Genomic DNA, 24322 nt, shown 5'->3' with positions numbered 1-24322 from the left:
TAAATTTGTGAAATGTCAACATTACAGAATGATATCATTTGCATTCTTTAAATGCATTTTAACAGCATGGTTTTGCATTACAAAATTCTAATGAATAAAAAATATGGAAATTTGTATAATTATTTAGTAATTTATTTCCATGTAGAAAGATAAAGTTTGGATAAGAAATGTTTATCAGTTTTCATAAAATGGTTGGAACTTGGATGTCATACAGTTAGGCTGGTGTGTTTTCGATTATTGAAAATATTTTGTAAAAAAAAATTAAAAAATGAAATATTTGTTCCCTCCCTACTGCTACATTTCTTCAGTGCACTAATTATGCATGAAGTAAATGCCACAGGTAGTATAAAGCTGCCAATAATCATGTACACTCAATCTTCATTCTTTTCTTTTTTCTTTTTGATAGTTGAATCTATCTTATACAAATAGTAACGTGAGGGTACCCAAATTGCACATATTTTGACAGTTTTTCCACTTATGTTTTTTATGATCTTGACAAAAGTTTCCATTCTGTGCTTATTTTGAAGATGTATCCTTATTTACTATATAGTTACACCACTTCAAGTTTGAATTCATATTGAATCATAGAAAAATGAGTTTGAACCGACCTCCAAACGATATACGATTCTGTAATGAGGAATACCCAAATTGCATCCATGCTAAAACTCACACCCTAAACAATTGAATAACAGACGTTTTTGTTCCATTTCTTCAACTATTTAGAATAACTTGACATTAGTCCATGCTTACTATTCATTTTTTTTTAAAATGGATGCTTGTAACATATTTAATTTGCTCATTTTCAAAAGATGACTTTTAAAGAAAATTGCATGGTGACGTTTCCGTTGATTTACTTTTTCAAGTGAATGTTTCATCTGTTGATTTTTACTGTAACTGTTTTGTGTATATTTAAATATTTTTAGCTATGTTTAGGCTCAAAGAAAACTTGTGTAAGATTTTTGCAGCTTATATGATGAATAGGTGCAATTTGATTACTCGTTGCAATTAGGGTACTGTGACATTATATTCAATTTTTTATAGTCCAGAAGTTTTAACAGGCAACCTACACTGTGGTAGGTCATTATAAACTACATTTTACTTCTTTAGGTTGCTCTTACTTGACTGAAAAATAATAGTCATTATTGAATATGAAAATAGTCTATTTGTCATGCAAATGAAGGGAGATAAAATTAATGTTCAAAGACTGGTACATACATAGTCCTTATCAATTTAACACCTACCCGAGCAAACATGTGTAGATGATTTTTTTACAAGTATTGTAACAGATTTTTTGGTTTGTTTATAGTTTCATTGTTTGAGATTGAATAAGTATGAATTGTTTCACACTTTTCATGCAGAAACCCTTTATAGATGACAGTTTGAATTTTGCTCATTTTTGAGGGCAGTACACTAACCTATAGTTATGGATATTTGATTTTGTGGTTTTGTCAATGTCTTAATAAATACAAGCCTATAGAAAAAGTGTAATTCATTGAACATTTAAATTCTTAGTTCACCTGTACCCATGTATCCACAAAATCCATGAAAATTGGTATCACCCAAAGAATAACAATGAATCCACAGCAGTGGTAGTATAAAGATCAATTTACCATATTCATGATTGTAAGAACATAATTAGTGACATCTTCATTCTTATAGTAATCCATCATCATTGGATCCACCACAACCATAGCCTCCACATTGTGTTCCACTGATATTGATCGACGTTTACGTGTGGATCGTCTAGTCCTTCCATGTTGTTCCCACCTTTCCCTTTGGATTTCATCTTGATTATCTGAAAAGAAACAATTCCAAATAAAATATCTTTGGAAGTTTCCATGGCAAAAAAAAGATGTACATGATCTTTTAGTTTAATTTCCCTTTACTATAAATGAGGGGAGGAATGCCCTTTATGGTCAGGCATCAAAAGGTAATTTTCAAATACTGAGGTCTAAAATAATTATCTGTTATCGTTAATTTTGGAAAGAACCCAACATGATTCGTCAAAATCATTTTTTTTATCGTTACAAAATAACAATTTGTAAAAGTAAACCATTATAGGTCAATTTACGGCCTTCTACACAGAGCCTTGGCTCACACTGAACAACAAGCTATAAAGGGCCCCAAAATTACTAGTGTAAAACCATTCAAAGGGGAAAACCAACGGTCTAATCTATATAAAAAACGAGAAATGAGAAGAACTTAGAAATAACATGAACAAACAACAACTACTGTACTTATAATGTACATTATGCATCAAAAATTACAATTTTTATCATTTGGCAAGTCTTGAAGATTTTTTTAGTTATTTTTCATGAAGGTATCCACAGCACCACCCTCAAAAATGATAATAAAACAGATTTTTAACTTTGAAAATGTGTTTTACTGACCGTTATATTTACCTTTAGCATCACAGGGCACTGTGATTTTTTCCTGAGTAGAATGATCACGAGTATTTTGGAATTTAAATGGTAGCGATGAAGAATTATATACAATATGAGGATGTCCATTACTTGTATTACTGTGGCCTAATACTGGCTCTATGAAATAAGCTACACTACTGCTATGTACAAATCCACGCTGAAATGAAAATGATAATTGTTAGTTCAAATATCATTGACCTATAAAACAGACCTAATCACAAACTTTAACAAGAAAGGGCAGGAGTATTTTTTATGGAGGGAAATTTCATTTTCTTCTTCTTCTTCTTCTTTAAGGTCAACAAGGCTTCAATACTGAAGAATACATGTTGTTGCGCATGCGTGATTGACAAAAATTTATACAAAATTTATAAAAATATTTTATAACAATTGGAGTGTTTGTATTTACAGATTGTGCTTAAAAATATATGTACATGTTTTGTTTGAATTTGTTTATTTGAAGCTAGAGAGAAAAGCTGGTGTTAGCCGATCTCTAAAGCTGTCAACAGTGGTGGTTTCAATTACAGTTTGTGGTAGTAAATTCCATTGAATAATTGTTTGCGGGAAGTATGACCATTTGTATGTGTCTGTATGTCTGAGTATGATTTTGTCTTGTTCTGCTGTCTGTTTGTTCAATAATATGCGATGGAATGGCTACTAGACAATGTATTACTTTATAAAATAAAATAAGTCTAGTTTTTAAGCGTCTCTCAGCTAGTGCACTGGTGGCCATTTCAACTGATTTAGCATGTTTGTGACACTGCTCGTGTAATCGTAGTTGTTGTGTACATAACGAGCAGCGTGTCTCTACCTTTTCTAATTGTATCTGTTGTTCTTTCATATGGGGATCCCAGACACTACAACTATATTCCAGTTAGGGTCTTACTAGTGCCTGGTATGCTCTTGATTTTGTTTCTGTGTTTGTAATTTTTAAATGTCTTTTTAGAAAACCGAGTAATCTGTGCTCATTTGATACTATGTTGTCTATATGTTTGTTCCACTTCAGATTTGATTGTAAGGTAATGTAGATTGTTGCTAGGCACTGGCAGAAGGTGAATAACTGCTTTTTGTCCCAAATTGTGGTGAATAATATTCGTTTTCGCCCTATTTTGGGCAAGTAATTCTCACTGGACGAGACTTTTTCATTTTCAAAGTCCTCTTTTCTCCTCTTCCCATTTGATTTGTAATAGACAAACTGATGAAGAATATCTTACAATTAAATTTTCATTTTGGCTGTATGTTATCTAGTTTCACTTTCACTTTCATTGGCGGAAAATTATAGTATTAAAATGTCATACGGGTAAGAATTTCTTATAATCCGTAGATAGACCAAAAAAAAAAACTTTATGTTTGGTTCGCATGCTGTTATCCCTGTTTGACACATACAAGACATTAGAAAATATATGCGTATTTATATTGAATCCCCCATTAAAAGTGGCCACCAAATAAATTTTGTTCTTCCTTATACATGGTCCTTTTCAACATGGTGGGTTCAAGTCACAGGCACTTGTGGTCAGTCAAGTTGCCGGCACAGCATAACGTTATGTCAGTATTTGTGAAATTAATTCTTGAATAGTAAGTTAGGAGTACTGTTAGTACTAAAATATCGGTTTGAATATCCGTGAAATAGTTGCCACTGAACATTAAGCAGACGATGGTATTGGATGATAAGAAGTATACCTGTTTGTGGTTTTTTACTGTATTTTTGTCGTTGGGTTTTGTCCCATTGACGTATCATAATCAATCCTAATTTAATCAAACCGGCAAAAGGCATTGTTAGTCTTAATAAATTCAAGGCCGATGATTCAGTGGTATAGCAGTCTTACTATACAAATCATACATAAATCAGTATAGTAATGAAATAAGAACACTATTGATGTGCAAATCTAGTTTGGCAGGAAACAGGAACTTTAATCAGCATTTAGTAGACATGTAGAGACTAGATCAACGAGTATAAAAATGAAAGGAAACTGCAGCTCTTAAATTAATCTAAAGCAGTGTCACATCATGGCAGAAAAATCCAATTAAATTATTTTAAATTTCCCATTGCTGATTTTAAGCGCAAATTGTAAGGATTATAATTTGAAACCAAAAAGGATGCTAATCGTTCAGATTAACTTGTTAACAACAATCTAACAGCACTTGATAACATGGATCGCCTTAATAAAGTGTGCATATTAGTGATAAAAAGTGATGGAAGACCACCTAAGACTTCAGTTCTAATCTTTAATAATATATAACAGGCGGGGAACATGATTTCAAAACTACTAAACGCCCAAAAACATTTTTCTTAAAGACATTTGATTACTTCCTCTGATAAAAGGGAAAATACTAGATTTCTTTTGATTGTGAAAAAAAATCGTATCACACTCTGTGTAGCCAAATTCAAGTCTATGTTATGCATGTTATAAGTTGTATGAACAGTATTGTATTAACCAAGGTAATATATCAAAGACAAATGCTTAAGGAAAACATACATCAGAAGATCGTCCCAAACATGCCATGACATGTTTGCCACTGGACGTTCAGTAACCAACAATCAATAATGCAATAGAAGATCGTCCTGAATATGCATGAAATGCTTGCCACTGGACGTTAATCAACTATTAAAATCAATAATACAAATTAAAGAAGATTGTCCTGAACATGCATGAAATATTTGCCACTGGACGTTAAGCAACCAAAAAATCAGTACTACAACAGAAGATCGTCCTGAACATACATGAAATATTTGCCACTGGACGTTTAGCAAACAACAATCAATAATACCTCAGAAGATCGTCCTGAACATGCATGAAATGATTACCACTGGACGTTAAGATACAACAATAAAAAACAATATAATAATGTCCTGAAAATGCATGAAATGTTTGCCACTGGAATTTAAGCAAACAACAATCGTCCTGAACAGGCTTGAACTATTTGCTGCTGGACGTAAGCAACCATCAATCAATCATAAACATATATATATAATATAACATAAAATTGTGTAATAACGGAGTTATGGTCGGAATTAGTTATGTCTGTATATTTATTTTTTTGCACCGCATTAAGCAATCTTAAATCATCTTGATATCGCTTACAACTGATGGGTAATTTGTGTAAATACATTGATGAAAAATAGTCCATAAAAGGAACATATATTTGTAATTAACGTAGCGTTCAATATATTAATGTTAAGTACCTCACAAGGAAACTTACTATATTCTATTATCCTTAAACATTCGAGTAATATAGATATCAAGCAACTTGTTAGCTAGTGCTCATAAAAATTGCACCTGAAAGGTTAAACTGGGTAGACACTTTATGCTCAATTTACGGACCTCAATAACGTTTGATATTTACACCATGAAAGAAACGATTTAAATACTTCTTTTGATCTTTTTTCGTTTTGTATTTGTACAAAAGTCACCTTTTTGTTGTAAGGTCTGACCTATATTATTATAGTTTTGTACCATTCAGTTACATATACTATAAATTGGATATATAGGTTGGAATAAAATTAGCATGATATCGGTTGCCTTACACAGACTGATATCTGGTAACGTGTGGTAATATGGTTTGATTGGTGATTATGCCGCATTAGCACAATAAGGCTATATCGTGCGAGGCCTTATGTTGTGTACATGTATGGGACTGCATTTAAGCTATTCAACATATCGATCCTGATCAAGAGGGGTGGTCAAACATTTTTTTAATATAAGTCATTAAGTTTTAAATTGTTGTTGTGATAATCTATGATATCCGTCATATCTTGTGCTAACTGGAAAGGTAAAACATATAGTCCTTTGAAGGAAACTTTTGTCGGTTTTGTTCTTTTAAAGTAGACAAATGATAGTTAGTACGGTCATGGAATGTTTGACTTGTGATAAAATATACAAAATTGTATTTAAATAAGGTGAGAGATTACGCAAATTGTCTGATTTTATTTAATTGCTTATCATTGTATGTTCAATCCGGCAATAATAAGCATATCTTTACAGCACTGATTTGATTTTGTTTATTTACAAGAGAAGAGATATAGTAACTTATGCAACGGTGAAGCAGTGATAAAAAAAAAATTATGTGCCATTAACTGTAAAAATACAGTAATGACTTTCATGTTTATTTACATTCAAAGTATTCGCTTATGTGTCTAAAATATGTCTAGTTAAACAACCCCTTTAAAAGCATAAGACCGTATCACATTTTGACAGCGCTTTCTTTGAGCAAACAAAAGGATAAAAAGAAAACATGAATAGGACAAGAAGAAAATTAAGAAGGACAAGAATGAAATGTTAAAAAGGGACAAGAAAAAAATATTAAAAGACAAGATTGAAATATAAAAAGGACAATAATGAAAAAAAATAGAAATGCGTACATCGTAACATTCTGTTTACCAATATTTAAAAGAATTATAAACACATGATACTGTTGGTTGCTATGAAAGATGAACAAGGTGACTGGTCGCTTTGACATCATGACAGATACGATATAAACTATTTCACGAATTTCTTGTCAATCTTTAATTTTTCAAATACTTTCAAGAGACATGTTATGTATCATGTTTTGTTCTAGTCGATTACTTTTATATAGTATGACTGATAGATGAAAGTGCACTAGGTCTAAAAAATATATTTAAAATCTATTTTTAAGAGAATAAATAGTCTTCAAAAGAAAAAAATATATATTAAGTGTTTTAAAGTATATAAACGATAAATCATATTACTTCATTTGATTGTCAATAAAAACTGATTACTGAATAAATATTTATTTCTTATATAAAAATGACATACATAGATTATATTTTATCACCCGACGATTGCAATTACAAGTCCGAATCAATTTTCATCTAGACTACAAAGGGTTAAAATAGGCCATCAGAAAATGATTTCATACAACTTTATCGGAAAGCAATTAACCCTTTTAGATGCATTCTTCCCTTAAGACATCACAATATGCAAAGAGTTTTAAAAAATACCCTCCCCAGAGATGAAATATCGGTTTCTATTGTAATATAATTGAATACTTTGCTAAGTGCAAGATTGTATCGTGATCTGATGAAAAATTGGTCAGACCTCTTGTAATACAAGCATTGTTATTAACGAATTACTTGTAATTTAAGACCTTTGGTATGCAGCTTTAAACTGGATTAATGGAGTTCCGGATAAGAGTTTAACCACCTGTCAAATAGGTGGTATTTTCAACCTTTCACAACTAAAATTGTCTGTGTACACTGCGTTTAAAACTATCATTGATTTTTTTAAATAAGAAATTGTGTAGGCAAATGAGACAACATCTACAGTTTTCTTTCTCTAATAGTTGCGTCGATCGTTTTACTCTTAGTCGACGTGACAAGAAGCGATGACGAGCCATTTTTGAAGTAGCACCAGACAATAGAAACACTGTGGATAGTTGGATGCTTATAATGTAACATTGGCCTCTGGTGACCGAATGGTCTAAGCTGTCTATAGTACTTCTCAGTTTAAATTACTTGTGTGTCTTCTAATTTGCCTAAATTCGGTATACAAAATATATTTAAACTAAAGTTATCAAAATAAATAGCTATATACTTACCAATCCATTACATGTTTCTAATGCTACTTTACTGGAACTGTCTCCTACAATTTGTCCCGTAAAATGACACAATGAACGGTCCCCGTACCGTCTGAACACTGAATCTGTCACATTTTTATAAGAATTAGTCCTTCTTTCTATTAAAAGGGACGGACTTATAAATTTATGATTTGGTTCAAGTTTTAAAATCACATCTGATTTATCAATGTTGATTTTATAATGAATGCTGTCTTTTAGCTTTTTCTGTCTTTGATGACTCCGTTTTTCACGGCCAGAATGAGGCTCTAATGAATATGATATGTGTATACCATAGCTGCTCACTCTGCTTGGAATAGATATCTCATATTGGTCTAGGTCTGCAACAAATGACGCTGGAATACAAATACAAACATGTTATTATTGTTTTACTAGTACATTTGTTCTTATTGTATACGTAGGTTTATATACAAGGTGACTAAATTGTGTGCTGGTTTGAGATTTAACTTGACGATTCTCAAAATCACATTTTTAAGACTAGCGTGATATATAAACTTTTGTTTCAGAATGGTGTGTCCACAGTTAAAACGTAGTTGTAACAGCTAGATCTTTTCCCCTTTTTCCATTTTTTCGGGACGGGGTGGGGTGGACAGAAGGGCAATATGAAATGTGAACACTTAAAAATAAAAACAGAAGAGATAAACGAAAATTGACCAATAAATTCGATAATAATTACGCCATGTAATATTCTCTACTACGACGATAATAATTTCCGTTGTCAGAATCTCACAGTATGACTTATTAAGACTGTTTCCCTTAAAACAGTTCTATTGAAATTCCTTATAGACTTATGATCATATAAAAACAATATGGTTGAAGGCTGATTAGGAAAGCCGATGTTATTGGATTCAAGGACAAGTTTGGCTAGACAAAACAAAAAAAAAACTAAAGAAACCATTGTATAAACATTTTGGATTTTACAGTCCAGACAAATTTAGATTATACAGTCCAGACAAATGTCAGATGCAACTGGAAATAACGTGAATAATATCATCATGTCATGGGCACTGACAACTGAATTCAATACAAAAGGGGAGGCGTACACTAACCAGACTGATCTTGTCAGTGATCAAAAGCTTTCCGACGTATACACAAACACTGATTTAACATTTACTGCTGTCCTGCTCTGACCTTTTGACATTCACATGGAAATGTTTATGTATATTATAAATTACTTATATGTATATGGTTATATTCAATTCAAATATATATGGAAATAAAACTATTTTTGTAACATTTATCACAACAAAGTGGATTGAATTAAACTAAATAATTAATGTTATTATTTTTTAATCGCTTTTCGATTTAAACACGTCAAATCTATGTTTTTACATTTTCTTGTCTCGCTTTTCTCGTCAAGGAACCATTAGATTAAGAGACTTCACGCCTTCTCGGCGGATAACGTTTAACAATGGAACAGTATCGCTCGTTGATCGGAGATTAGTTCAATAAAGTATACATTATTCAAAATAGTGCATAGTGCATACTCATTATACCGCCCATTTAAACTTCCTTTTCTACGTATTTAAGTGCCAGTCTGCCTAAGAATCAGGCAGTGGTGAAAACATGACCAAAAAACCCCACCCAATTTGACTTTGATTTTAGTTCATAATATGTAGTTATGCACAAAAATAACATTCATTTCCGTTTTCTGTTCTGTTAATAGAAGATAAAATTTGGTTGAAATGCACTAGAAATTAACAAATAAGGGGAGACAACTCTGTAATTTGCTATCATTCTAACCAATTTTCTAAACAGATATTTGATATTACCAGACATACACAAACAAAAGACTAATAATTTTTAACTCAGGATGGTGGTTAGTATTAAATAGCATGATTAGCTCGGTGGGTTTTTTCTGACCATGTTTTTATTTTTACCTTGAAATTGCCTGATTTTTACAAAGACTGGCACTTAAAATATGTTTCAAATAACATTTTACGGAAGATAACTTTTTATGAAAAGCTAAAAAGTGGTCGTCTGCTAGAAAAAGATAAACAACAACTACCGGAATATATTCGTATTGCATGTTGGTGCAACATGAAAAAAATGCATTTGAAAATAACAAAAAGCTGTAAGGTTCAAAGTGGACACAATAAAAAAGCATAACTCGAAGAAGAACAAAAAAGTCAATGACATATAAGCTAATACACAATGGTCCTAGAAAACATCATAGATCATCATACAGAACTCTCACACAAGTTAAGGGGCCATAATATTAAGACACAATGGTCAACAAAACTTTAAAAAAAAAAAAAAAAAGAAAGATTCATGCTTAAAGGAGACAAAATGGTCCACAAAACATCGTACAGAAAAAAAGAAATATTCACGCCTTTCAAACACAACCGAAAACCTCAAATGACCTCTCCCTATGTTTTAATACGTTTGTCCTTTTCAATCATTTTCCCGCAAGTTCTCTTATATATACATAATAAAAGAACCTAAAACCAAGGCTTAAGTGGTAAGTAAAGAACTCCCTTATAGCTATGTATTGACCATATAAGTGGTTTCCCGCGGGGAACTTTACTTGTAATAGCTCGAAATCCTTCTGAAGAAGCTAGATGACTAACTATAAGAGCTATCTTAACGAGCCATGTTGTAACATAGAACGATTGTCAAGTTTCCTATGAATAAGAATTTTATTTCATAAAATGTGTTTAATTGGGATATTAAAATGAAACTTTAGATGTTTGAATGGTTTTGACATTGATGATTATACGAATATTAAAAGATTTTATTGTACTTATCTATAATGTATAGTAAAACTATATCCTTATTTCAAAAGCAAATCCTTTTTACCATATGTATTATTGATACTAACGTTTTTCCTACAATATTTTATGATCAAACAAAATTTTACATAATGGTATTCATTATGATTTTTAAATGTCTTAAATTGGACAAAATTTTGTGCTGAGACAACATATTGGATATCCATTTCTTACAACGGTTACATGAGTAGCAACAATTAAGACCCGTGTTTGTATCTTTGATCATAATTGTAAATCCTCAGAAGGTGGTACACTTGTCAGAACTGACAGTTATTTGCTTTAAACCTCAGCTTTAAACAGATAGACCGATAGTTGTATTACCGCGAGATAAAAAAGGATTGCGAAGTTGTATTCATGCAGCGAGACAAAAAAGCCGGTCGGTAGCGAAGTTGTATTACAGCGAGACAAAAAAGCCGGGTAGCGAAGTTGTATTACAGCGAGACAAAAAAGGGTAGCGAAGTTTTTTTTCGAGTTCGGTAATTGTATTGCATTGTTTTTGTGTTGCTGTTATCAGTGTTTTGTTTTGTTCTGCTGAGCAACGCGACAATCACAACAAGTGGAACAGGAGCGGCTGACATCCAATGTTTGGCTCTTTATCTTATGTTTCTTAATTGCTTGAAATAATGTTCGTCTTTTCGCCCTTGGTTGCCTGATCTTACTATTTTTATTACCAAACTTTATATCTTCTTAGATCTTACTAAAAAGGAAGGCGCGACTATGATACGTCAATCTTCCACAACCTGTGGGTACATATGAATAAATGTACTTTTATAATCATTTTTCATATGTTATCTAAAAAAAATGGTTACACTGAATATCATTTTTTTAACTTATCATTTTTTTTTATCTTTTATAATAACATGGTTCTCTAAGTACAGTGAATATAAACATGTTATTATATATTTAGCTGTATCCCTGTTTGATCTGTCAGCATCACAACATTGAGTACACTTTCTGGTTTTTAATGGTATCTTCGGGTCAGATAGGTGATGAAATCAAACGCTTACATCATTACTGTAAGAGTTTAATGGCTTTACAAAAAAATATGTTTAGGTTATACGGCCAAGGGTATTATAATCTTTTTATTTCATTTTTTTTTTTTTTTTTTTTGTTTATGTTTGGTTGCTAGTTAAATATTTGTTTAATGACTGAATATTGAAACAAACAGGATGTTTTTTTACGTTTCGATGCCATATTCGAGATAAACAAACTCTAGTCGAAGAACTTACTTATATTTTTGACTCAATCTATTAATCGAGTATAATCAGAATTTCGACTGAATATTTTTTTACAGATTGGTAAATCTATTACGGAATAATCTGATAATTCGAGAAACCAGAAGAAATATAAATATAAAAAAAAACTAAATGGGTTAGAATTAGAAAATGTTTATGCCATTAGCAGGATCGTTGTTTGATATCAGTCATAGTTTGAAGCATTATTAATCGATTAAATCGTTTTTACAGCGATTAATCATTATCTAAAAGACATATTAATGGCGATTTTGATTGTAATCGGCAATAACCATGTCCTTGGGTCTATAAACAATGTCTGTAATCATAACAAAAACCAGACATTCCTAGAAATAACGAATGCAATTGATCATTTATTTCTGCTTACAACTCTTAAAAATATATATTTTTTTTTTTTTTTACATATCTTATTGGTTGAAATTTTTCTAAAGAGTAGTATAATCAATAAAATCAGTTCTAAAAATACGCAAAATTTGTGGGAACACATCATTAATCAATCAACAATCAGTCATGTTTCATTGATAGGTTCAAACCACAGAAATTTCCTACTATTTTCACTAAAAAGTATGGTTCGTTGGGGTTCATCATTTTTCCGAAAGTAACAGTCCAATGCTTTTGAGTTATGACCGAGATGTCCATGTTATATCTTATAAATACGAAGCAAAGAAACAGATTAAACCGACACTAAAAATTACGTATTTTGACTCATCTGGATGTAATTCTTGGCAGTGCAAAATTTTGTTTCAAAGTCTTAAAATAACATTAAATGAACTTGCACATTAAAATTTTATTGGTCCAACAAACTGGACAAAGGGTGAAAAGCATTCTTTTACAAGACAAACCGTACAACTTCCAGCGTAAAGCATTGGTGAACAAAAATATAATAGTTGAGAATCGACATTAATTATGGAATAGAAATGACTCTCAAGAAATAAATCACGAAATGTTCTAAATTATTTACACAAAAAAAGTTGTCACATGCGGCTTTAACGTGATCGGGGTATACGTAATACTTTTCTACTTTTTACTCTCATTTTCGACTTTCACTAATGTTTCGACCCTGAAGTAATGGTAGACAATGGTCTATTTTTGGACTGTATGTTGACTTCTAAAGATGTCTACTCGTGTTATTAGGTTATCGCGCGATCGTCCGATTGACGTATACGTCACATCTCATTCTATTCATACTTCAATCTTTTATTACTATAGTTTCTTTTTTCCCCACAATATTCTCAAACATATACAAACTGAAAGACCTTTTCATTTCATAATTTCGTCTCTCTAAGATTTTATTTGAGAGCTACTTAAAGGTAAAATAAACAAAAAATAGCATCCAATATCTAATAATTGAGATTTTTTCTCAACTAGTTGATTTCTTGGTAGACAAAGAGAACATTATAAAAATGACGTCCGAATTGCGAGTTCAAGAGATAAAAGGGTTTAAAAAATAAGGACAATAATCAAATACAAAATAAAGAGCAAAAACCACACGACCGTAACTGAGCATATACCATACGAAAATGCTTTTCAACCTTGGTAATTTTAAAGAATACGTCGTCTTTTTATTTATAAAAGCATAGATGTAATACATATTCTTTATTCCTTCCTTACTCGAATCCTGCTTGATTAGTTTTTCATCTCAATCTCGCATTACTAATGACTTCAAATCTACTATAAGCCCGAATAATACCAGACAAAATCTACACACTTACTGAACATCAATGCAGTGTAAAAAGCAAATAAAATTATGTAATTGATTGTGGCAGTTTAATGTGGAACATTGCAATTTTATAGGAATATTTGTAACAATGGTCGGTAGTCCGTAGCCAACTAATCACTCAGATTTGGCAAGAATACATTGATTCATCCACGGTTATTTTCTAAACATGAATGTAATAAAATTGTATCGTGTTATGTCATAATTGAGAAGCCAAAAATAGCATTTAAGTTGAAAATATAAGCTCAGTGTGCTTTCATACTGGTAAACATTAGTGATAGATTGAAGTTCAGATGCACAAACAAATTTACACCCTGCAAAACTGTCTGCGTCACACCAAAAAACGAAAGCGTTCGTCTGTTTTATAACTCTTACTACAGCATTTTGCAAAATTCATTTACTTTTATAAATGGTAAAGTAACAATTTAGAAAACGTTTTACTACTAACGAATTTACCCAATCCTCTATGCATGAGTTTTCCAGTTGAGCAAAAAAAAAGTAGCAGATACAAAAACAGGTAGATGTGGGAAAGCGCACACAAAGAACAAAACAAACTCAAAAGAACAACGCCTTTATTGTTCTCAATCTGCAATTCACAGTGAGGCCTCCAACATGGAACACAAACTCTCACCTCACTACAAGTTCATGACTACGAGTAGATATTGCATCGTCGTAATTGATTGATTTTAGGTTGCTCTAGAACGTCCAGTGACAAATATTTCATGCAAATTCAGGACGATAGTATCGTTGTAAATCCAGATTCAAGTCTTTCAAGTAAAAACTAAGCTTCCAGATGAAAATTCACAATTTTTTATGGGGTGTGGATACATTACAATTTTATTTAGATGTCGAAAGATAATGACAAACAATAGATCACATGAAAGTTCTCCAAAGTGCATTTAATTTGCGACTAATGATGTCAATTTAAAGCATAATTGATGCAGTTTAAGATTAGAGACAACATTTATCTGTTTTATGTCCTTAACATAATCACATACAAGATTTATTGGTTTTCTATGAACTATACGAACGTACAAGTGCAATAAATGTACAAAGTGGTGCACATTTTCAGCATACAAGTAAACTAGATCACCAATTCGCCTTGCATATTTTTCGTAACATGCATTCTCGACCCAAATTATTGATAATAAAAGTAACAATAGATGTAATTCTTTATTCAGTTCCGCAAGTCAATTACAGCGATGTTTTGTATATTGATGACATCATTTTTGCGTGTATGCATATAATTACTGCTAGTAGTCAATGATACAGATGTTTCTAAACTAATGGGGTTATATTTAGGTTTTGTTCGTACTTAACAAAAAAAAACTCTGCTGGATTCGGTAAAAAGTGCACACGTGCATTACGACAGAGCGTACCGTTGCTTTTAGCCTTAAAACCTTTTATCAAGAAGGTACAAAAACAGAATTTACAATGTACGAAAAGGCACATTTACTAATATTAGTAGTTACTAGCAGGTCTTGTAAGATAAGAACATATAGACTCATTAAAGATACCAGGCTTACAGTTTTGTACACCATAAAGACACGAGTTTCGTCTACTAAAGACTCACCAGTGAGGCTCGAATGAAAAAAACAAACCCTTAAAGTCAAAATAACGTACGAAGTTCAAAATCATCCAGGATAACTTATTCCAAAAGGTTTTGTCAAATACAGCTACTTAAGGTAATGTATTTTTGGGGTAGAAAATCGCTGAGGATAACAAATTCCGAAAGGTTTTGTCAAATACAGCTAAGGTAGTGTATTTCTGGAGTAGGAAATCTGTGAGGATAACAAATTCCAAAAGGTTTTGTCAAATACAGCTAAGATAGTGTATTTCTGGAGTAGGAAATCTGTGAGGATAACAAATTTCAAAAGGTTTTGTCAAATACAGCTAAGGCAGTGTACTTCTGGAGTAGGAAATCTGTGAGGATAACAAATTCCAAAAGGTTTTGTCAAATACAGCTAAGGTAGTATATTTCTGGAGTAGAAAATCCAATTCAATTAAAACGTCGACTTACACAGTGTTCTTACGTGAAGCCACTCTTTAAGGGTACATTAACAAAGTCGGAACACTTGATGGACATTTTTGGTTGAATAAGGTAATAATTAAGAATTAATAATTCACGTGACAAAATCGATAACTAGTGCAAGTATGCCATTTTAAAAATATGCTCTGTGGCATACCAAATGACACGAAAAAGTCGGCAATCAAAGATATGCGTGGGACAACTACCGTAAAGTACCAACACTTGTCGTCTGCAAGTGTCAACTTCCTATCGTATTTAGTTTGACAGACAAGTAACAAGCAAGACAGAGGAAGGATGAAACCGAATATGTCTAACCATAGTTCTTTATTTTCATATTTATCTCTATTTGACCGATTTATATCTCGTATATATATCCGCAACTCCTTGAACTATTTATTTTATCAACGTAGTTTAACTGTCACTGTTTATTTCTACCGAAAAAATCAAACAGAAATTATCGATATACGTTTGATCTCTTGTCAAATTATGCGGTTTTTTAAATGATTTTGATAAATTATTATGTCATTTTCGTGTTTAAATAATGTACATGATAAGATATAAATATTTAAGTTTTAGAAAATATGACTGATAATTCAAGATTGTAAACATGTTGGTGACAGAGTAAATAAATATTCCAGTCTTGATGGCTAACAGCCTAACAGACTAAATAATAATGTTATAAATAATACATAGCGTACTTGTATTGCAAAAAAATGGGAACTACAAGCATTGGCTGAAAGAATGGCGGGAGCTCGGCAATTTTAGAGGGATATTTTCAAGTATTAAACTTTTTATCTTTTATAGACGCTGAAAGTGTTGACGGATGTACATATCTAAGATATAATTTTTTGGCAGGAAACCAGTGTTTTAAAGTTTACAGAAAAAATGTGTTTCCGGCTTTAGTCGTGCTCATTTAGAAGTTTCCTCTTTGAAAACTAATATACATGTACTTTATATTATTTTTTTTCTTTTGAGGTATCACAATGTGTGCATGTTTAGGGGCCCAGTGGAACATCAACCTTGAGTCTGTGAAAACCCGTACGCAGCGACCAAGCATTAAAAAAAATGAGCGAGTGCGGAGATTTAATTTTAATTAGATTGAATTAAGATCGGTTTTTTTTTCACATATTTGGTTGCATATGGTTCCAATTTTCAACGCTATTAGGCTGAAAATGTATCCACAACAGAAACAATTAATAGCAAAATTCTCGAGGCAAAATTACTTTAGAAAAGGAACACTTTCGTCTTTTACAGTTTTGTACTTAAAACGACAAAACTGTTTTATTATATAAGACTGTGATCAAATAACTATTTTATTCTAAGACATTAATACCAAGCACTGAACCAACATGCATATTCACTGATTCATAGTGTTTGTATGTTTTACTAAAGATAATTTACAACAACAAATTTGTCATTCTGGTGAGCAAAAAACAACATGCACTAGGATTCCACCTAATATATTGCAAATGAGAGACAGGTGTATATCTATGTAGAGCGTCCTTTAATACGGAGTAAGGTGGCAAGATGTTTGTAAGTTATGAAACATGGTGCCATTAAACCAATTACCAGCTATTCATCTCCAGAAGAACAATCAACAAACAAGTCAGAACGACATGCCGTTCAAGTGGAGATATGTTGTATGCACCTTAATTTGACAAGAAGATATGTATGTTGCGCAACATGCACGTCAAATGAATGTTTTACCAATTACGATTAGAAGTCATAAGATATAGGAGCCGTTGTTTTCTTTTTATGTTTTCCCTTTTTACGCCCTACAATTACTTTTAGAAAAACAAATTGGGAAAATTACAAGATGTGTGTGACATGAAGTTTTATCCGGTAAAAAAGATAAATTGTGAAAAAGATAAATTCTAAAAGCATGTCAATGACAGAATTGCGCCATTTGTTCTTATAAACCTTTCTCGTCAGTGGTGATCGAATGTTGGTATCTAATAAGGCTTATGAATCACTCTATTAACATGTTCTGTACAGCCAGATAACAGATAATTTTTTCGAGAAACTATTGTGGAGCGAGGGAAAATTTCCGTTCGGAACACCGTAATTTCTATCAGTTTGATTGATTGTTACTTGCTTAACGTCCAGTTGCAAATATTTCATACATATTCAAACTAGGATACATTAACAACTATTACAGTGCGTCAGTTATTCAATGTAAATCGAGCGATATGGAAATAGTTACAACTGCCACTGAAAAATGAATTTCTGTTGGATATATATGGGCAGACATTTTGCCATATGATAAGCAAATTAAGAGTCCCACGTGCAGCTATTTATTTCAATGGTCTTTGTCGTACAAGAGAGCACGATACTAACCCTACACAATGCGTCGGTTTTATATTCCAATTCGGACCGGAGGTGGCAACGTATTTATACATTCAATACAGCCAACCGGTCGCCAACTTAATCAACGGTTTTCCTGCCATACCTCAGTCAACCTAAGATGTATTTCTATTTCACGTGCACCCTACACAAGTTGTAGATTTTTTCATTCGTATCCCAAAGTAACCGCCTGTGATATTTGGCAGGACACTGGTTTTGATTCACAATCCAACATTACTAATGATTATTTTTATAAGTATAACAGTTTTTTAAGGATGAACCGACGGCATATTTTTGTTAGATTAACTCAAATCCCAGGATCGTGTACCTTCATTAAACATGCACTTCCTACTGCCACAACAAGTTCAAAGGGTGTTTCCGTGCTTGTGATTAGTAATTAATCTTATATAATACACAATTATTGCTAGGATTGCTCAGTGGCGTAGTATTGCACTGAAAATTCGGATGGACAATCTTTTGAAAGCGACAAGTAATTATTTTATTTTTTTTGGAAAAAATGAGGGGGGCAGTTGAAAATTCAAAATTTGTACCTACACGATCAATACGTATGTAAACAGTTTCTGGTCTTTTGTCAAGGCGTTTTCAGATTTATAATCGATTGAATTGTTATTTGGATGGAGAGTTGTCTCATTGTCACTCATACCACATCTTCCTATATCTATATGGTATCTTCCTACTTGTTGCTTTAGTAAAGGCATGACGAATACCTGCTAGTATACTCGACCGATACGGTTAGTCGGATTTCTAACATTATGCTAGGTAACAGACCGCAGGAAAACGCATTTCCAATCTTGGTTTGACCCGGCCGTGGAAGAACCCACGACATCTTGCACACATCCCGAGCATGCCTCAACATAAGATTAGGATGATGAGGTGAAGATGTCAGACTGACATTTAAAGGTTTTAAATATAAAGCAATGTTCAAATCCGAATGATTGATTGGTCGGTATCAATTAACGTGCACTTAAACTATACATTGATGAATAAAATGTATATCCAAATTTCAAGAATAGAAAACCATAAATATATCCAAAGAATGAAAGGCGAATATGAACTGGATATAACAAGTTTCTTTAGTGGACTGTTGTAAGGCAAAATTCTCTGTCCTCATTTTCCAGTGACATTTCATATTTCTATGCCACCTTGATCCCGGATGGTCTCTATTGCAGACCTACTTATTGTATTTATTGTCGATTTGTTAGGGTCCTAACACACTTGGACTGTTTGTCACTGGACATTAATTTGATTGAGATCTTTGTTGAATAAAAATTTCTTTGTCATCTGGTGGTCCCATGTTAACATATTAAAACTAGGATATATATGTCCGGTTCACGTTACCGGTCATTAATCTTACCGACACCAAGTATTTAATTACTTCAAACAGGTGTAACAAAAAACAACAGTTAGTTGTTGTTCCATTAATTAATTTGTTAAATTTTTTGTAACACGTCAATATATCTAAGATAAATTGTTATTAAATGTTTAAGTGTAGACGAGCGACATTTGCTTTTCACCTTACCCAAAGGCGATGCAAGCTATTTCTAGAACACTTGTTTGATATGTGCATTGTCGTCTTTCTATCATTTACACGCAAGGCATAAAAAACCAGTTTAATTCTCTGGCAGACGGCTGCGCTTATCTATACAGATATACATGATTTACTATTGGTTCTTTGGCGTCCAGTGGCAAATATTTCATTTTACATGCGATCAGGTGTACAAAATTGCAATTAAGAAAGATAAGGGAACTGATCAAAAAGGGCAAAATTTCAAGTGTGATTTTGTTAAAAATAAGTGTCGTCCCAAATTTGTCCTCTGAAGATGGCTTTTTTTTTTATCATTTTAAGCTGGTCAATATTGCGTTGTTCGTGAGTACTTTTGAAAGAATCTAGCGTGGGACGTTCAAAATTCCGGAAAAAAAGTAACGAAAATTGTCACTATTTTCGATATATATATAATTATGGACATGTTTTTATCCATTTTTATGATCAAGTTCAACCAATATTATGTATACAAATTGAAAAGTATAATCATTGCACACTAATCAGTCACTTAGATCATAGTACAATCTCGAAATATGAGGCAAAGTCAAGCCTTATAATTAATGTATTGTTTCATTTTACCCTCAATTAAACAAACAAAAAACCAACATTCAAATCAAATTGATCGAGAATTGAGTAATATACATGTATGATCTACACAGCAAGCGGTCGATCCCCGACTTATTAGACGAAATAATTCCAACTCTCATCCGAAACAACAATCATATAAAAGTTTCTCATCCTCAAAATCAATGTAGATTATAAAATGCCATATATCAAGTAAGTGCAAATAAACATAACTATTTATCTTCCCCTGAAAATATCAATTGTGCAGAAGTCGGTTGCACCAAGAATCAATCTTAAAACATGTTGTTGATCCGTTTAGTTTTCAAATATGTATCTTAAATGCCAGATTTAATAACCAGATATGACATATATCTTTAAAATTACAAATTTTGATTCTTAAAAAATATGCACATTTAAATTTAAAGGGATATTTATTATTTGTTATTCATACTTATTACAGATAGTCCTTGTATTAACGCTGACTTTGCATATATGTTGCACAGGTACGCCTTTATTTGATACATTAAATATACATAAACCCATACTGTTTTGATGAATTTCAACTTCATTTTGACTAACCAAGTTTTAGAAATACAGTAAATACTAAAGTGTCTTAATAATGTATCGATCACATAAACAAATGATCGTCCTGAATATGCATGAAATGTTTGCCACTGGACATTAAGCAACCAAAAATATATGAACAAAATCATAAATAATGGTCATTGTACGTTCGTTACTTAGAGATACTTTTCCAATAATGTTATGAAGTTAAATCCTACAGATTTTCAATTCAGGTTAAGGGTTGGGATAAATTACTTCACACTTTTAATTTTCTCGTCAAATGAGTTTTTCCGATGATGTGTGACGAGCATAATAACGGTCCACACTTTTAAAAACTAAATTATAAAGCTGTAGTCAATACGAAGGCGGAAGATGATCCGTCCAAAATCCGGTCTTTAATTTTCAAAAGATTTTGGCAGTGACATAGAACATTTTTTACACGACATCATTACAACTTGATTTAATAATATGCTTGTATAGGCTATCGGAGCGTAATATCAGGGTTTCAACAAACGCTCAAGCGTGGTAACATACTCTGAATGAAGAGGGAGGGATATGTCAAATCATTAATTACACTACAGAAGTTCAAAATACAGAAACCCGGTATTTAGCAAACTTCTTCCGACAAGATTCAACCTACGGCAGTGTTGTGGTATAATGGTTGGCAACAGTTTCAAATCCTAGCCTTAACGGAAGAAAAAAAGGACCGCGAAAACCTCTTAAACCACAATAGTAACAAAAAGCAGAAGAAAAAATGGGCGAGAACTGCGTAAACCACAATAGTGACAAAAAAACAGAACTGAACAACAGGCGAACCTCTTAAAATACAAATGTGACAAAAAGCAGAAAACTAAATAACAACAGACGAACTTCTTAAAATACAATTGTGACAAAAAGCAGAAAAAAAAACAATCGCCTGACCTTAGCCTGACCGTTTTTATTGGATGACATAGCTGAAAGTTTTATATGCTTAAATAAACAAAGATTTGCTCTTATAAGGCATTTAAAGAGATTATACGGATTTAACTTAAATTTACTTTAATATGGATTAATGTTTGATGTATTTAAAAATTGGTCACACAGTCCTCATAGAACCTGCTAAAAGCTTGTTTAAAGTGAATGTCAACTGTGAATTACTGATACTGACCCAAAGTACGGAGTCCTTAAAACTTTTAGAATGTCTCGATGTTTTCAAACATAAGCAAACAAAATCAAATATAGATGAAAATTGTAAATAATATATTTGTCAATATAAAGTTGATTTGTTTGTATATGTATTATTAAATGCGGATAAAATTCGGTAATTAAAAAGAAAATGTATAGTGTCATCCTATTCCGTCTATCAAATATTGCAATTTACATAATTCAGACTTATGCTGATAAATTGTCTCGCATGACCTATTTATCACATTATTTATACACTTTACAGAAAGTTACAATGGTGTTTTCTATACGGTTCGCGTTATATCCTGCCTCCGTCAGATACAGGGGTATGCATATAGCTGAAGGTTTACTTTCATAAAATATAAGAAAAACATACAGGAAATACATTTTTTTACTAAACATACAATTTGCTATTTGTGTATTAAAGAAGAAAAATATCAAAGGCTTACCTTGTCTGGGATCAGGAAAATGTAGTCCATCATTTGTATCACAAGTTGCAGGAATTATTAAAATAATGTATATTAATTTAAATGATAAATGAAAATTACATAACGTAATTGAGAGTGTCTTCATCCTTAATGGTGGACCTGACAGGAGGCTACATCTGTATCAAAACAAGAATCGACAGATTCGTATTTAAAAAAAAAATCTCCATTGAAAATTTAAATCATATATAATAAACTAATTAGTTTATCTATTTGTAAACCATATCCAGTATTTTTATGCTAGACGGCGATACCATTTTCACGAAGTGTTTTGGTTGTAAGATCATTGAGTTGTTCCGTTATTTGATAAAGTGCATTGAACAATTAAATATGATGTTATAGACCCGCGTGAATAAACTTTCTGACAGCACAATGATAAGGGTCAACGATCCTGATAAGTTTGTATTACTCACAATCAGACGTCTACCCCTTTAACAAATCAAAAGATTCACAATTTGACCGTCAAAGTTATCGAACGTTCGTTTTATTTAAAAATCCTGGTATCACAGATACGACTTTTATGTTGCTCATAGATACATGTAGTCAGTGCTCACTGTATATGATCTGTATAAATAAATAATATGATTCATTTTCCAAAAATTATGTAAGAGCAAGTCAGCTGTTTCTTTAAAGTCCTCTTGATTTCACTATTTTTTTTTTCTCGTTGGCCTTGAAAAAAGGTTACTACTTCACAACTAAAATTCTTTCAGTCAAAAAATGTCACAAATCCATGCAAATAGATATCAAAAATATTTCACCTTATTGTAACATCACTTGTTATAGATCGGTGTTTCGATAATCAAATTCAAACTTCGAGCAAAACTTTATTTGTAAATAAACACATATTATGTCTACTCTGGCGACAAATTTATTCTAGTAATCGGCCGTCAATGTAGTCTCCGTATGAGACTCTCGAATGCTTTATACTGAATAAAATCTCTGATGTTCGTGCTGGCGTGTACCTTTGATCATTATATTCTCAGTAATTACAAATTATTTTAATTCATACGAGATATATGAATGAAAAACTTCACAATCGACAGAACACACAATATATTACCTCGTTGGTTGTTGAATATGAACATTTTTATGAATAGGTAAGCCCTTTAACATTTAGAAGCGATGCGTAAATATAACAAACACCGTGAGATCAGTTTTACACTTCAGTTACTAAGTTTAGTATTAAGCTCTATCCAAAATAGATTTGTATCCAGAGTCAGCTTTTAACTTGCAGCGAAATATACATCTGCTCGTAATTGCACCTGCAGTGTTTCTAATGCGACATCAAAAGTAGAAAAAAAGATTTGTCTCTAAGATTTATATATATATCTGCTATGAAGATTTTAGATTATCATACTGTATCAGTCTTACTTTTTTTATAGAAAGTTTGTTAATTGGTTAACTTGATCATTAATTAAGCTGAACAAGTGCATCTTCCTAGAATAAACAAACAATAACAGTAGTGTTAAGAAATCCGTAGAAAACCTTTATTTCTATTTTTTGTATGTATTTCTTATGGGAAAAGTAATAAAAATTAGGGGTTCATTGCGGCTTTACATACGTAAGTCATTTATCACTATCATGTAGCATTTTACAGTAAGTCAACACATTATTCTGCGTAAAAACACTGATAAGCAAATTAGACTAAAACAATAATGTTGTAAGCAGCATGACATTTATGCACTTTCTTGAGCTTCGTATTTCTAGATTCGTAAGGGAGTATATGTACAAGAGAGTCAAAACATACCGAAAGAACATCCAACCTCATAAGTCAAAAATAAACTGGCAATCCCAGGGAAAAAAGAACTATAAAAGACAAAAAGAAAAGAAAACACAACATACAAAACACAGAATCA

The 24322-nt window shown here is 32.0% G+C and overlaps 1 protein-coding gene across 1 annotated transcript in view; it reads right to left on the bottom strand.

The window, feature by feature from the left end:
• LOC143072677 (A disintegrin and metalloproteinase with thrombospondin motifs 6-like) overlaps window positions 1-23528 on the bottom strand; it is a 53167-nt gene extending 29639 nt beyond the window's left edge. The window contains exons 1-4 of the mRNA XM_076247747.1: window positions 22431-23528; window positions 7977-8347; window positions 2403-2580; window positions 1611-1795 (exon numbers count right to left, since the gene is read on the bottom strand). Coding sequence (XP_076103862.1) covers window positions 1611-1795; window positions 2403-2580; window positions 7977-8347; window positions 22431-22554 — 858 coding nt within the window. The 5' untranslated portion in view covers window positions 22555-23528. The remainder of the gene's footprint in view (window positions 1-1610; window positions 1796-2402; window positions 2581-7976; window positions 8348-22430) is intronic.
• Window positions 23529-24322: the final 794 nt, after the last annotated feature.

The sequence above is a fragment of the Mytilus galloprovincialis genome, chromosome 4, assembly GCF_965363235.1.
Source record: "Mytilus galloprovincialis chromosome 4, xbMytGall1.hap1.1, whole genome shotgun sequence".
Lineage (NCBI taxonomy): Eukaryota > Metazoa > Mollusca > Bivalvia > Mytilida > Mytilidae > Mytilus > Mytilus galloprovincialis.
Note: the sequence above shows the minus strand (reverse complement) of the source record. Positions and strands in the feature narration are given on the sequence as shown.